The 17500-nt window shown below is 36.0% G+C and overlaps 1 protein-coding gene across 1 annotated transcript in view; it reads right to left on the bottom strand.

Annotated features, from left to right (window-relative positions):
• The window catches only part of LOC123520852 (integumentary mucin C.1-like), a 173401-nt gene that overhangs the window by 105562 nt on the left and 50339 nt on the right, over positions 1–17500 (bottom strand). The window contains exon 2 of the mRNA XM_045283490.1: positions 1689–1750. Within this exon, the coding sequence (XP_045139425.1) occupies positions 1689–1744 (56 nt within the window). The 5' untranslated portion in view covers positions 1745–1750. The remainder of the gene's footprint in view (positions 1–1688; positions 1751–17500) is intronic.

Genomic DNA, 17500 nt, shown 5'->3' with positions numbered 1-17500 from the left:
TATATATATATATATATATATATATATATATATATATATATATATATATATATATATATATATATATATATATATATATATATATATATATATATATATATATATATATATATATATATATATATATATATATATATATATATATATATATATATATATATATATATATATATATATATATATATATATATATATATATATATATATATATATATATATATATATATATATATATATATATATATATATATATATATATATATGTAGAACGCTCTTCTTTACCATCTCCATTTCTGGGACAAAAAATAGAAAGATCATTAATGGGAAAAGCTTAGTTTCAATGCCTTTTTCTTTCCATAAAATTTAATATGAATTACATTCATACAGAAAATCACAACAATTAATAGTCTTAAGAAATTAACAGTATAGAGGATATTGTCTACCATGCACCGAGATTGTTCTATCGAAAAGTAAACAAATCTAGCGTGTTAAGAGCCATCGCCACTCGCTTCCAGTCGCTGTATTCAAATAACTCAGGATCAGGATGGGATGGTGATGGTCCCTTATTCCAGTTTATAAAATGTTTTGAGCAAACTGCGTGGAACTTGGATGCCTTCCAGGTCGGCCCGCGCTTACACCTTGTTTCCCAAAGTCGTCTCCGTGCTGCATCTTTTTTCCTGGGAAAGACACTCCAGCCTTTCACGTCTCTATCTCGCTTGCGCGAAGTCGATTTGCAGTCTGCAACTGCACACGTATACACTGGCATAGCGTCTGAAGTATATTTGGTGACTCCAACAGGATCCGGGCCGCGCTTGTTGTGATTCAGTTACGAAAATTCGGTTTCGGTAATGTTGGCCAGGTTATTTCGGCACAGACTCAGAAAATCGTTTTGTTTTTTTAAATGCTACTCAGTGATATTTGCTCTGCGCTTTTTGAGTGGAGCATTATCCATACTTTGCACCATTAGGAAAATATATTTGCATATTTTTATGTCATTTTCAATCAGACACATAGATAAATAGCCAAACGTTTATATTATGAGGTATGTAGGCATGAACATCAGTATATATATATTTTTCAATAGGGCTTCCACAAGAACAACAGTTCGGCGGGATAAGCAAGACCAACTTGTGAATTAAACCAGCTAGCGAACAATGAAAACTACACAGATAACGTTTGGTGCCATTGTTACCTACAAAAATAAAGTATATATTCCTGTTATTCTGGAAAGGGTTCAACAATCTTATATCTTTCCTTTATTCACTCATGTTTAAACCAATGAGATGATGACATTGTACAAAATACCAGGTTTCGTATCCTTCTTTACATTTATCTACACTAGAATAGGAATATTAAGACTGGAATGTAAAATTTAGTTTTCTACATAAGATATTCTCTTAGTATTCAAAGGGCATTTTCACAAATCATTTAACTCAAATATAGACACACAGAAAAATGTGGGATACAATAATGTTTTAGTGAAAAGGTTTAAACTAATCTTTCAATGAATAATACCACTGATACGATAATGCCATGAGTGTACATGTATTCCTTCCTTCACAGATTCAAGGGAAGCACACACACACACACAAAAGCCAGGCAACAGTGACAGGTTTCGGTTATTATGAAAAAAAGTCTAACAGTGAATACTAGAAATAGAGGCCACATGTAATGAAGCAGGTACTCACTCTCCTCCTACGAGTAGATATGTTGGGAGTGGTTCATCTTGGCACCACCAGCCCATCCTTTTCTGATAATATAAAAATATACACATAAAAAAAGTGATGTAGGTTGACTATTTTAAAAAGATAAAAATAAAGCACGATAATAAAAACTACTCGAAATCATTTACTACATATTAGATACAACAAACACATGAACAAAAATAGAGTAAATACTGCAGAAAAACACGAAAAGTCATAAATATAAAGTGTCAAATTCTTCGAAGCGTGGACACAACACCACACGGAAAACAACACTGAAAATAGACAACTCTTAAAACACTGAAAATGCTAAATATACACAACTGTCCACGCTTGTAAATAGCTGAGCATTACATACACAAAAACTAACCCCTTCAGTACTGGGACATATTTTTGTCATGTGTTTTGAGTATGATAAGAAGTTTTTATTTACATTAGGAAGGGTCTATAGAGGTAAAAAGACAAATGGCTGGAGTTTCACTACTTAAATCCTCCCCCCACATGAGTTCCTAAAGATATATAAAATCCACAAATAGTAAGCAGAATAAATATGGAAACACAACATGGTTCCGAAGGGGTTAAGCACACATACACCGTTTATTATATAGCAAGCTCAATAAAGATAAGAGAAAAGATCTAAGCAAAAATAATAAACCTAAAACTTTCCAGTAGTCAGTGATACAAAACTAAGAATAACGGCAAATGTATATTTAGAAAATTTTAATTACCAACTTCAGTCAAACAACAAACAAACAAAAAAATCACAGCAAAAAACATAACAATTCTTTTACTAGTATCTCACCAAAGGCGGCCTGACTGATTCGTATAGTCTTCCTTCTCTATTATTGTTCACTAACATAACACAACCATCTCCATCCGTTTGTGGTTTTGATAACAACATACATAACAACAGAAACAACAAAAACAATAACAGAATCATCAACAACAAAAACAATATCAACAATAACAACGACAATAACAACGTAAATAACAAAAAAGGCTCTTGAGACAACAAATACTATAGAGGAATTGCTGTTGCTTCTGCATATAAGCGTGAAGTGTGAGATCGGCACTCTGTCATGTCTGGCGCTGCTAACTATGAGAGGTCTGAATAAATAAAAACGTTTAGTGATTCCTTTCAATAGACCTGCCTAGCATAAATGTCTACATATTTCAGCTCTTGCGCTTAAATAAATACAAATGCCTCACAACAATGTCTGTCAACAATATTCTTATACGGTTATTAACAAAATTTTTGAGACACAACGCTTACCAAACTAGTGTCAGACAATCTCCCAGGACACACTCGCCTGCTTCTTTCATATATTCTCTTGATAAGGTCCCATAGGAGGTCGACTTTCCTACCACGCCAAGACTTACACGATTTATTATTCTCTTTTCCAAGAAACGAAATGATGAAGCTCCATATGTTAGTGTTTTCTACGATGCCTTTGCTATTACGACACTATACGTTCACAGTAATAAAATAATATTAACAGCAAAACAACAAACACGATAGCATCTGCTTAGATTCTATCATCATTGCTCTTACGTTTCGTTTCAAAGCAAAAACAAATCATATGAAAACATGTAATTGAAAAGAGTGCAGGTTAATGAGCGCTTTGATATTCTTAAAAGCTTTACATTATAAAAGAAAAATTTGCAGATGTTATTCGGCTGATCAATTACTAATATTCTCTCTCTCTCTCTCTCTCTCTCTCTCTCTCTCTCTCTCTCTCTCTCTCTCTCTCTCTCTCTCTCTCTCTCTCTCTCTCTCTCTCTCTCTCTCTCTCTCTCTCTCTCTCTCTCTCTCTCTCTCTCTCTCATATCTAAAGACCGACTAATAAGCAAACATATAAATAAATATCCTCATTAAAAGCATTTACGACACGTAATTCAATCTCCCGTCGTCTGAACACGAGTAATCACACGTCTAATGAAGCCATGCTAATGAACACCAAGCTGAAGAGTCTTTTTATTCGCTACTCACACTTGAGACTCGCGAGCCATCTGAATATTTAGGAGACTTATCAACTTTTTTATGCAAATATATTTTCCATGTACATCTCTCTCTCTCTCTCTCTCTCTCTCTCTCTCTCTCTCTCTCTCTCTCTCTCTCTCTCTCTCTCTCTCTCTCTCTCTCTCTCTCTCTCTCTCTCTCTCTCTCTCTCTCTCTCTCTCTTTTAGATCATCTCTGCATAAGAATCACTATCAAATGCCTTGAATGTTAAGGCTTACAATGAAACCTGCACCTGCTATGATACTAAAAACAAACAGTTATAGTGAAAAATAAGATGCGTCTGCTTTCAGAGAGTATAATATCAGTCTCCAGTACTCCCTTTTCATGGTGGCTTGTGTGAGTGCCTTCCCTCTCCTGGCCTTCTTTTCGATCTTTAATGAATTCAATCCTCGTAATCGTATTCATTGATCTATTATTTCATCTTCATCTCTCTCTCTCTCTCTCTCTCTCTCTCTCTCTCTCTCTCTCTCTCTCTCTCTCTCTCTCTCTCTCTCTCTTCAATATTATTAGTACCTATACAGAATAAAATTTTCCAGATAATCTGTGGTCTTGAGAGTCGTCCCCATCATACTTTGTGACCTCTCCTATGTTGGATCTTTCTCTGTAATACTTTGACAGTGAGCCTTTAGTTGTTAATGAAGGTGCCACCAACACGCACGATGACACCCTCGCACACACACACAAAAAAAAAAAAAAAAAAATAAATAAATAAATGAAAAAAAATAATAAATAAATAAATAAATAAATATAAATATAAAAATAACGAAATGGCCCAGGTTTGAGTTCCGGGCGCTGCAAGGCAAATCGGTTAGCCTCTTTATGTGTAGCCACTGTTCACCAAGTACCAAGTAGGAACGGGATGTAATTCGAGGGACTGTGACCTCGCTTTCCCGGTGTGTATAGTGTGGTGTGGTCTCAGTCCTACCCAAAGATCGGTCTATGTCTATGAGCTCTGAGCTCGCTCCGTATAGGGAAGGTTGGCTAGGTGACAAGCAGGCTACCGTAAATACACACACACACAAAAAAAAAGAAAACACGCACACGCACACGCACACACACACACACACACACACACACACACACACACACACACACACACACACACACACACACACACACACACCGCGTAGTGTAGTGGTTAGCACACTCACAATCGAGAGGGCCGGGTTCGAGTCCCGGTAAGCGGCGAGGTAAATGGGCAAGTTTCTTAATGTGTAGCCCCTGTTCACCTAGCAGTAAATAGGTACGGGATGTAACTCGAGGGGTTGTGGCCTCGCTTTCCCGGTGTGTGTTGTGTGTTGATGTGGTCTCAGTCCTACCCGAAGATCGGTCTATGAGCTCTGAGCTCGCTCCGTAATGGGGAAAACTGGCTGGATGACCAGCAGGCGACCGAGGAGGTGAATTACACACACACACACACACACACACACACACACACACACACACACACACAGAAAGTATCCGAGAAAAGCTGCTTGTCTGTGTCCGTCAGCTTTACCATATTATTTATAAATGGGATCCTCTTTAGTATACTCAGGAGACTACTATCACTACATGAGGCTCTAAGCTATAGATGGAAGAACAAAAGGAACGCCTACTACAATTAACTGTTTTATTTCTTTTATGCTTTTTTTCTCCCCGCCTTTCAAGCAATCTGTCAATCTGTGGGTGCTGGACATGGCCGGAGCTGAGAGGATGAAGGGGAGATGGCAGGGTAGTGGCCAGAGTTGAGAGGATGGAGGGAAAGGTGTTTTATTGGGTGGCTGTCTTTTTCTCTTAGTGGATATTGTACAGTAGCTCCCTAAAATATCTTTAAGAAATAAGAGAGACAAATACGTTGGTGATTGCAATAGAGAGAACTGGCAGCCCTGTACACCACCAAATAGAGTAGCATAATACTATGAGCTTTACAAGCCACGCATACCAACCTTTCCGACGCGACACGAGATCAGGTAGCAGGTTTCATATTGTTCACTACGCCACAATTAGCACCACACATTAAAGATAGCTTTGGGAGGTATACTGTATATATATATATATATATATATATATATATATATATATATATATATATATATATATATATATATATATATATATATATATATATATATATATATATATATATATATATATATATATATATATATATATATATATATTGGTTGAAAAATCCTTATAAAATAGTATAGATTAACAACCTTCAACTTACTTCAAGGAAGGGGAACCAACTGCACTATTATTTCAAAGTATTCGGTGCACTTCTACTTTGTGGTTCTGTTTATCTTAACTTAGTAGAACGAAAAGAGTAGAATTTTATTGAGTTTATAAATGAGTGTTACTGAATATTGTTAATTTGACTACTGTGAAACAATTCTTCTTTCAGTTCTACATCACCAGTATTTACAGCTTCACTCCACAACAGGACTCCGTAACCTCCCCTCATCCCAAGCCATCCCAGCAAAGTCTCTTAATAAATAAAATAGAAAGGTACTTTGATATCTTACGTGTTTCATTTTGCAATACTTAATTTGTCTTTTCGTTCCTGACACTCTATTATCTTTCATATATCTTCAAATAAAAATATGGAAACAGCTGGTGATCCTTTTCGATATCCTGTGTAGTAAAAGTCAACCTTGCCTTAACGTAAGATTTATTCAACAAAGAAACCCATATCTAGAAACAAATACAAACAATAGCATGTATTACCAGAGAAAACAGTAATGTACAACATCTTTAACAACGTCACCCCCACCAATATATCAAATTCTTCAGTGTGCTTACTAACCTGGACAGTAGCTGAGGACAGACTACCATGCAGCAGGCAAGCAGCGTGTGGTTGACTCTGATAAAAGTTGAAACTCGAAAAAACGTAACTCTTCAAACCACACGATTGACAATGGTATAAGACCTCGGATGAAACAATGCAACGAAACAACCATCACTCACCATTCCTCACCACATCCTGTCTTCTACAGAGTAAGTGATTTCTTTCTAGCATATGTAATGTAATTTAAGAGTCCCAATGAGAAATAAAGAAGGCATTTCACTCTACTTTAAATCTTTCAATCTAAAGAACCTCTCTCTCTCTCTCTCTCTCTCTCTCTCTCTCTCTCTCTCTCTCTCTCTCTCTCTCTCTCTCTCTCTCTCTCCCAAGGAAAATACTCTCTTACCCGTTTTCACTAAACGAAATTCAAATAAGTAAGCCAGATCGCTGAAAAGGAACATTCTAATTTTATCTTGAGTAGCACAAATATTGAAAACCATCCAGTACGACTTAGCTTAGATCACCCTACATAAGGCTCCTAGTCAAGAGAACTGCTGCCGATGAAATCCTGCCATGCCTCGCCTGACCCTCGTCGCTAACAGTCCACCACGTCATTGACTCACTCGGTAAAATTGCTGTGCCTACCAGGAAGAGAGAAAAGCCGACAGTCTAAAGAATATACTGCTAAGCCACGAGCGGATTAGTGACGTTAGCATTAGTTCGAAAAGATGAGCAAATCAATTGATCTTGGAAAACCTTGAACTGGAACCAGAAAGGAAAGTTCATTAAGGTGTGTGTGTAGAATATGAAGGTGGTTGTTAAGTGAGGCTTAAGAGGAGGAGCACAAGTCATATTGTGATTGATGGATGAAGGCAATCAAGGAGAGGGTCGCAGAGAGGAGGCGGGACACAGAGCGCTTTACAGTTAGTCACTGCTGGTCTCCCTCGCCTCCACTTCCTGTCACGCTCTGAGATGAAGGGATCGCCACCACCGCTGCCTTTACCCACACACGCGCTATCATCACGTCTCTACACTGAAACACTTGAATAAATGGAAATTAATGTGAATTAATGAATAAATGCATAGAAATGAATGGGAAATTAATGGTCACTCAGAATTGTTTATAACAAATACATATTACTAGGTGTCTTAAATCAGTTTGAATGTTTGTCTGTCTATCTATGTCTGCCTGGTTGTTTATCTCTGCCTCACGTGTTCACTGCAACGTTCTGTGTGAATAAGCATCGCAATCTCTGTTGTTTTGTTATGGCGCATCTATTTGTATTATTGCTGCGTGCATGTGTCAGTTATAACAGTTCGAGTGGAACAATATTTACGAACATGGGTGAGTAGGTTTGTCTTCTTTTATATTTAGTGGTTTTAGGAAATCAATGACAACTACGTATTGTAACAGATAAATGGCATACCGTAAATATGAAGCCATGAGGAAAAGCATACATATAAGTCACTACATATGTATTTCCCTCATATACAGAAATTGTTGAAAAAATACACGAGTAACGGAAGAGGTGTACGTTCCTATTATGCAAACATTATGCTATATTAATATCCCACTGACTAATTCACTTGGACTTTTGGTTAAGTACTCGCTGCCGGGCACGGTAAACCATTTATTAAAGTGTTTTACAAAAGGAAAATAGTACAAATATATTCTTTAAAATGAAGTATAACAGTTTTTGCCGCCATTTAAAACTAGTTTGTCCCTGTTTTCGCATACTCACCTGTATGTATGTATGCCTGTATGCTTGCTTGTCTATCTACTAATATTGTTTACCCGGTTGTCCACTTCAAATTAGACTCCTTGCCTATTTTCTGCTTCCCACCCTGCCTACCTGGTAAATTACATGGCTGCTTACATGTCTACCTGCCTGTTTTCTTTTCTGACTGTCCATCCCCCAGTTTGCCCGCCTGTTAGCCTGTCTGCATTCTTACCGCCTTGCTCCCCTCCCTGCCCGACTGTTTTTTTTTTTTTTTGCTTGACTGTCTGCCTGCTTACCTACCCAACAGTCCAATCTCTCCCTCCACCCCAGTCTCTCTCTCTCTCTCTCTCTCTCTCTCTCTCTCTCTCTCTCTCTCTCTCTCTCTCTCTCTCTCTCTCTCTCTCTCTCTCTCTCTCTCTCTCTCTCTCTCTCTAAGATAATACAAAAACAAACACGTCAAAACACCACCTAAACCACTACCGTAAAACATTACAGTGCTCCAAGGCATCTCCGTGAGTGGCATCTGTGTGAGCAGGTAACATTACACTCTCATATGATTACAATGTACTAAACACATCCCATTATAAGTTGGTAGGCACTTCCTTTACGTTTTAAATAATCTTTCTTCACTCCACTCTCTTATTTAAACATCTTTATCCAAATGAAATTCAAGTTTGTGATTAAAAAGATCACTTCCTTTTTTATCAACTGTAAAAAACAAAAAATCACTGACAAATGCAATGCAAACATTTATATTAGAAAAATGATAACAATAATATTTGAGCCAGACTCCCCTGAAACGAAAACTTTCATAAGCATACAAAGCTATTGCAAAGGTCTCACTGAAATATTATTTATCACTGTACAACTGCCATACCTAATTCCCGAGAGCAAACTCATGCAGGATATAAAAAGATGAAAGACCAATAAATAGTGCTAGAAAAATCATGAAAACATGGCCACTCATCACTGAACTCCCGAGAGAGAGAGAGAGAGAGAGAGAGAGAGAGAGAGAGAGAGAGAGAGAGAGAGAGAGAGAGAGAGAGAGAGAGAGAGAGAGAGAGAGAGAGAGAGAGAGAGAGAGAGAGATAACAATACAAAAGACGTGTTGCTTTAAGCCTCTGTAATATAGTTTAGATAAAAAAGAGAGAGGAGAAAGAAAGAAAAAATATATGTAGATGGACAAATAGATAGATAGATAGATAGATAGATAGATAACCAGATGGCAGAAAAAAAAGAAAGGAAAAACTGAAACACAGGAAAACAAGAAAGGACATAAGAAAGGAAGGAATGAAAAAGAAAAAAAATAATAACCAACATTAACACCATAATGAAAATAATGATAAGGAGATTTAGTGTGCATCTCTCTAACGCACCAGCACACAAGGACACACGGTTCATTAAGGCATTACTGAGGGTCGGGAGAGGAAAGACGCTTACCTTCCTTTACCTGACAAACAAGAGCGTGCTTTACCGTACCGGCCACCAAGAAGCCACGGTGATTGGGTATTAAAAGATGGAGTGTGCATTTCAGTATTTCTATTTCAGGAACACACCCACTAGAACAAGTAATTGCTAAACATCCACCATCCAAGGCAGGTACAGAGAGAGAGAGAGAGAGAGAGAGAGAGAAAGAGAGAGAGCAGTGCTTTTTGTAGTGTTTATCATTATCACTACTTTAGTTTCACCAATCACATTCATCAGCAGGTATACAAGGCACAGTGGAGATAGCGAAAGTATAACGGCTGCGTTTTTTATATATACCAAAACCAGCAGTTCATTTCAAGTATCAGAAAGTTTTTGCAAAGAAAACCACTCCCAGCCTCTCGATCTCTCCTATGGGTGTCTGGTCCCCGTTGATGCCAGACAAATTAGGCGGTACCCAAGTAATTATCTCTCTCTCTCTCTCTCTCTCTCTCTCTCTCTCTCTCTCTCTCTCTCTCTCTCATGAATGACCTTTCATGACTGCACTGAACGTCCACACACTCCCCAATAATCTACTCACAAGTGTGATCGCGACATATCAACATACTCAACTACTCACTAAAGCTCGAGGAAACTATAGATAGGCGACACTGGAGCTCTGAATAGCACTCTTGGATATCACCCTCGAGTGTGTGGTGCAGCTATCAAGGGAACGATGAGATACATAATTTTCAACACATTTATTGTACAAATATAAATATATATATATATATATATATATATATATATATATATATATATATATATATATATATATATATATATATATATATATATATTGTTGCGACCCTGAGTGGCCTGACTAAGTACCCACAATGACTGGGCACCTGTCACTGATTAGGTTAAATCACTCTTAATAAAGAACAAAAAATATTAACATAAGAAGTGAAGAGTGACTAGGATTCGCTACAACAGTTCTTAACGCAAGGGAAACTCAAAAGTGTAAGAGAACTAAAAATAATAATAAAGAAAGATTAAGAAAAGGAATTTAAATCCTTAACATAATTCATTTCACAAAAATTAGCAAAGTTAACTTAATTACAATCAAAATTAAAATTAAGGCCCGTAGAATGTTAGAGTTATGATAATCACATCCAAGTAAATAATATAAAGGCAATCACAAAAATATAACACCACAAAAACATATAATAATTCAGGAAATAAGTATAAACATGAACTGCTGGAAACCGAAATTACAAGTCACCCACTGGGCGTCAGCACTCCTGCGGCTCACAACCACATACACAAAAGAAATAACTCAACACAAGGAAATATAATAATTAAGCTGCTCAGAGGTGAAAAAAGTATTATGAGACCAAAATATAAATAAATAATAAGTAAATAAGGACAACCCTAATTAGAGGTAATAAGTAAATAATTACACCACACACTTGCCCTCCCCTCTGTCTGGTACACACAATAATAAGTAAATCACCAACAATATTAAGATTGCTAGGTAGTATATAAACAAAATAGCACCCAAAATTACTCTTGGCAACACAAAATGGCCGATTGCGTCCCATACGCTGGCACAGAGATGAATCCACCAAATATATAAAGTTAACACCCAAAACACCAAAATATTCTCACATCACTACTCACAGTGACTATATAAGTGCCAAAGAGAAACAGAACCCTAGCTAATCAGGAATATAAGATAAAATACTCAGCCAAACAAAGAAACGAGGGGAACAGGTGCTAGCCCAAGGCATCCCAGTGTGGTCTGCTCTTCGCGTCAGTTCCCCACGCCTTTGTCTCGAGGGGAAAGCGTTACGTCACATTGTGTAATCTGAGCACCCATTGGCTAAACACTCCTAGCCTCCCAGAGGGCGCTATACTAAAGTAATTTGATTGGTCCCGGCACGTTGCTTCTCTCTCAAACAAAGTGACAACAAAGATGACGTCACGACACTCTAAAATATCCGACAAGCAGCCGCTTCCACAACAGGATATAAGTATAGTAATACATACACACTAATCATGAAATACGAACATAATATATAAAGAAATAATAAATGGATAAATAATACATATTTAAATAGGTCGTCCTGAGAGCATTACAATAATACACAACGAAAACAATGCTGGCAGGACGCTATACGTTTTAACCTAAAATACATTACAATATATTAATATCTGAGGGTCGTAACAATATATATATATATATATATATATATATATATATATATATATATATATATATATATATATATATATATATATATATATATATATATATATATATATATATATATATATATATATATATATATATATATATATATATAATTGTCGTACACTTTAAGAAATAATTACATGATGTAAAGTACATTACCAGTATTCTAACTGCAAACTCTTGAAACGCTTTTTATACACCATTTACATTTATATAGTTATCAACCACTGGTATTTACTAAGCTACTTTTAAAAAGAAACATTTTTGTATCAAAATACCACTGAAATAAACATCTCCCAAATGGATTTCGTATTTTTACCGGAAACTTCAAAATGAAACGTCAAAAGAATATGAAATTTTATGTAATTGAAAAAGACGGCTTCCTGAATTATTACATTTTCTAAAATCCCGATATATATATATATATATATATATATATATATATATATATATATATATATATATATATATATATATATATATATATATATATATATATATATATATATATATATATATATATATATATATATATATATATAGAGAGAGAGAGAGAGAGAGAGAGAGAGAGAGAGAGAGAGAGAGAGAGAGAGAGAGAGAGAGGGTGGAAACGAAAACTAATTTTATTTCCCAGGAAAACTTTCTCTGGAGTAAGAGAATAAAACTTTGAACAATATAAACACAGTATGCAAATCAAGTCTTGGCCAAAGAAGAAAACAATGATGATGATGATGATGATGATGATGATGATGATGATGATGGTGATAATGATGATGATGATGATGATGATGATGATGATGGTGATGATGATGATGATTAAATAAGAACAAGGTACACGACGACGACAAAAATAGGAAAAAAATAATTAAGAAAGAAAAGAAAAGAAAGGAAAGTAATTGCATGACATAACCACATACGCATGAACAGAAAAGCTTAATGAAAATTAAAAAAGAAACACGACAAACAATAATAATGAAGTAATGAAATATCTAAATAGAAGTAAACCTGAAAGAAAATGTAATTGAGACCGGAACAGTAGAGAGAGAGAGAGAGAGAGAGAGAGAGAGAGAGAGAGAGAGAGAGAGAGAGAGAGAGTCAAGTAAAATCACAGAGTAACGTATGAAAAGATCAGACATAAATAAATTAAAAGAAATATTCATAATAAAACCATACATATGATATTAAATTGGTTAGCTCTCCAATCCCCACTACCACCACCGCCACCACGACCACCACCACCACCACCACCACCACCACCACTACCACCATCACCACAACAACAAGCATCGCCACCACCAGCTGGAAATGCGGTTATAGAAAGCACCACAAATATGTTTAATTTGTGGCAGACCAAGTACTGGTGAATATTTCGACTTTGGGGAGTATTTGTGTCCCCACCAAGCTGGAAGATTTTTGCGGTTTCCTGACAACAAGTTTTTCCCTTCACTAGTTATTTATTATATTTCATTTGCTGTTTTTATTCTGTGTGTGTGTGTGTGTGTGTGTGTGTGTGTGTGTGTGTGTGTGTGTGTGTGTGTGTGTGTGTGTGTGTGTGTGTGTGTGTGTGTAATTTTACCACGCTCGCCTCCTGGTCACCCACCCAGTCTTCCCTATTACAGAGCGAGCTCAGGGCTCATAGACCGATCTTCGGGTAGGACTGAGACCACAACACACTCCACACACCGGGAAAGCAAGGCCACAACCCCTCGAGTTACATCCCGTACCTATTTACTGCTAGGTGAACAGGGGCCACACATTAAGAAGCTTGCCCATTTGCCTCGCCGGCTACGGGTCCCGAACCCGGACTCCTCTCGATTGTGAGTTGAGCGTGCTAACCACTACACTACGCGGTGTGTGTGTGTGTGTGTGTGTGTGTGTGTGTGTGTGTGTGTGTGTGTGTGTGTGTGTGTGTGTGTGTGTGTGTGTGTGTGTTTCCTTATTTCCCTTTTTTCTAAGTTTTCTTTTTATGCGTGCCTCTCTCTCTCTCTCTCTCTCTCTCTCTCTCTCTCTCTCTCTCTCTCTCTCTCTCTATATATATATATATATATATATATATATATATATATATATATATATATATATATATATATATATATATATATATATATATATATATATATATATATATATATATATATATATATATATATATATATATATATATATATATATATATATATATATATATATATATATATATATATATATATATATATATATATATATATATATATATCTTTCTTTCTACCTATCTCTCAGATTATCACAAGTGCCACATGGACAAGTTTTATGATCTGTTCTGTTTCTTGTTCATTTGGACGACACAGATGAGTGTTAGCATTATAATATCGAAGTTTGCTGTCAACGCTAACATAAAAAATACTGTAGTGACAAATAAAGAATAAAAGAAATGCAGAATAATTTAGACAAGTTGTCAGAGTAAGGGCAAAACTGACAAATGAGTTTTAATGCACATAAATTAAACGTTCTTCATACATGGTATCGAAAAGAAAAAGCATAGTATATTATGAAATGATAGCCTACTTGAAATTCTAGACAGAGAAATTGATTTATGATTAACAATATCAAGTAACCTTAAACCAAGCCAACATTATTCAGAACTCATAAAGAAAATCATATAAAATTGTTAGATTAATCGGGAGATCTTTTGAATACAAATCTGAAGATACGACCTCGTTTTACAAAACTCCCTGGTTCGTCCCCTTTTTGTAATATTGCGTTTAAGAATGCTTTTAACTTGATATATATATATAGTTAGATTAGGACAAATTCATACGAAAAACACCTTAAAGAATTTTGCTTTTATTAAAACAAAGAATATTAAAAGCTGTTTAAAATCAGCAAGATCATTGATAATACGGCCTGCTGTAAGTATTTTACCATTACTATTCAAATTACGCGCGTTGTTGGGAAATTCTTTAACTCACATGAACTGTGTGTTTAAGCTACCTAATTCCATCTATTATCCCCATCCATGAACTTATCTAACCTTCTTTTAAAGCTCCCTATTGACTCGGCTCTGACTACATGACCACTGAGACCGTTCCACTTATCAAACACTCTGTTTGAAAACCAGTCTCTTCCCATTTCTTTCCTAAACCAGAATTTTTGAAATTTAAACCCATTATTTCTGGTTCTGTCCCCGATATTGATCATAAGAACTACATTCATGTCCCCTCTGTTAAAACCTTTATACCACTTAAATAGGTCTCCTCTTAATACTCGTATACGTCTCTCTAAGGAATGCAGATCGAGTTTTTTCAGTCTCTCTTCATAGGGAATATCCCCTCATTCCCTGTATCTTTTTAGTCATCCTCCTTTGCACTGACTCCAACAGAGCTATATCCTTCCTAAAATGTGGGGAGCAAAATTGTACCACATAGTCAAGATGTGGCCTGACCAGCGCCAAGTATAATTTCAGTATTACTTCGGGACTCCTGCTTTTAACACTTCTAAAAATGAATCCCAATACTCTATTCGCCTTATTCCTGGCCTCAATACATTGTTTCCTTGTACCGAGATCGGAGCTAACTATGACTCCTAAATCTTTCTCATCTGTCTTATTTTTTTTCCTGTAAAATATATTTCGAAATTTTATAGTTCTTCAACTCCTTCTTCATGCGATCTTACTGCCACTGTATTGCAGGATCCCTCGCTCAAGTTATCCTTCTCCATCTGTTTCTATCCATTGCATCATCTTCTTGAACTCCCAGGTTGTTCATGTCACTCCTTGTTACGTCTCTTCATCTTATTCTTTGTCTCCCAAGACTTTTTCCCTTAACCTCCGCCATCATTGCCTTCTTCACTGGTTCATCCTCTTCTCTCCTTTTCACGTATCCAAAATATCTTAGTCGTGTTTCTCTTGCCTTCTTTTTATATTATATATTCCACACATTCTTCTTTTATCTATTCAGTCCCGTAAGGTATTAATTTCTGAACTGTTTCCTGCACAGCTCATTTGGAAGAGTGGGTAGAGATCTTATACTTTCACTTAAATAGTCCTAAGACATGCCATCTCGTGTTGACTGCAAAGTTTATTGTGGCCCATATTTTTATGTACTAACTCTATGTAACTCTCTTTTGCTGCAAACACACAGACACACACACACACACACACACACACACACACACACACACACACACACACACACACACACACACACACACACACACACACGTTGATTAAACAGATGCAGTTGTTTTTTCATGTTTCCAGTACTTTTCTTTTCTCTCCACAGGTAATAGTCAATGTGTTACTTTTTTTTTCCATTCCAGTCCTCTGTAACCTCTTCTGAAGGAGAGGAGGAAAAGACGAACAACAACATAAGGACAAAAAAAAGCAAAAAGAAAAGGAGAAAAGAAGAAATATTATGTAATACACAGGATAAGACAGAAAACAGTTAGATAGATAGATAGATAGATAGATAGATAGATAGATAGATAGACTGGCAGGCAGATTGCTAGAAAGTTAGATAAAGAGATAAATAGATAAATGAAAGTGGTGACGGAAAAAAGAAGACACTAGCGATTTTAATGATGACAATGACTTAAAAAATGACAAAGAGAAATAAAATAAATATAGATTAAACCTAATGAACGAAGAAAAAAGATTAAAGAATGGAAAAGACGTTACAATAGAATAAACAGAAGCAACACTACAGTGAAAAGAAGAAAACCAAGAAAACAAACAAGAAAATAAAGCGAAAAGAGACAAAAGAACAAGGAAAGGAAGGAAACAAAACATGATGAAAGGACGAAGAATGAAAAATAGAATAGATAAATACATTACATTGGAGAGAGAGAGAGAGAGAGAGAGAGAGAGAGAGAGTAGAGACGAGAAGAGAAAAATCTGGCAAAGTAAGCAACCCTTGGAGCCAATATCCTCTCTGAGGCGGGTGAGACCTTCCTGACGGCGGCGGCCTGTAGAGGTGGCTTGGGGCGTGAAAAGGTGCGGAGGGCTGTGAAAGATTACGCGACACACTAGGGAAGGAAGAATGACAGAAGAATTCTATGAAGTTTTGAGCGAGATAAGGACGTATATCACACGCCTGCGCCTGTATCTATGATGGTACAATGTGATGTGATGGTACAAAGTATTACTGAAAAAAACTAACGTGATATAAGGAAATAAAATGCGAGAGAAAAAAAAAAAGGGACAATATGGTGAGTTATTCTGACAGCATAAGGAGAGTGGTAGTCATCCGGTACAAACAAGTCTGACACACATACAGTTTTATATTTTCATCACTGAAGTTTATAAAATATTAAATGCTTTCTCAATTGCACTACTTATATGCATGAATAGTTGTGCAATTCGTGATAACATATAGATAATATACAAAGATTCAAAACCAAAGGAATGCTACAGAAATAATATCTTTAGAATGTTTCAAAACCTTTGTCTTGGATTGAGCTGCCAATGTATTCTTAACTTTAGTAGCTATGAAACCAAATCTAAATGACAAAGACTTAGTTAAAAGGTTGCTTACATGTTTCAGGAGAACATAAAGATCAACATGGTTAACTTTAGAACGCCACCAAAACAAACGAATTAAATGTTACTCGTATAAAGCTTATCCTTAATTCTTCAGCAAGGAAAAGTATTTG

Source organism: Portunus trituberculatus, chromosome 47, assembly GCF_017591435.1.
Source record: "Portunus trituberculatus isolate SZX2019 chromosome 47, ASM1759143v1, whole genome shotgun sequence".
Classification (NCBI taxonomy): Eukaryota; Metazoa; Arthropoda; class Malacostraca; order Decapoda; family Portunidae; genus Portunus; species Portunus trituberculatus.
Note: the sequence above shows the minus strand (reverse complement) of the source record. Positions and strands in the feature narration are given on the sequence as shown.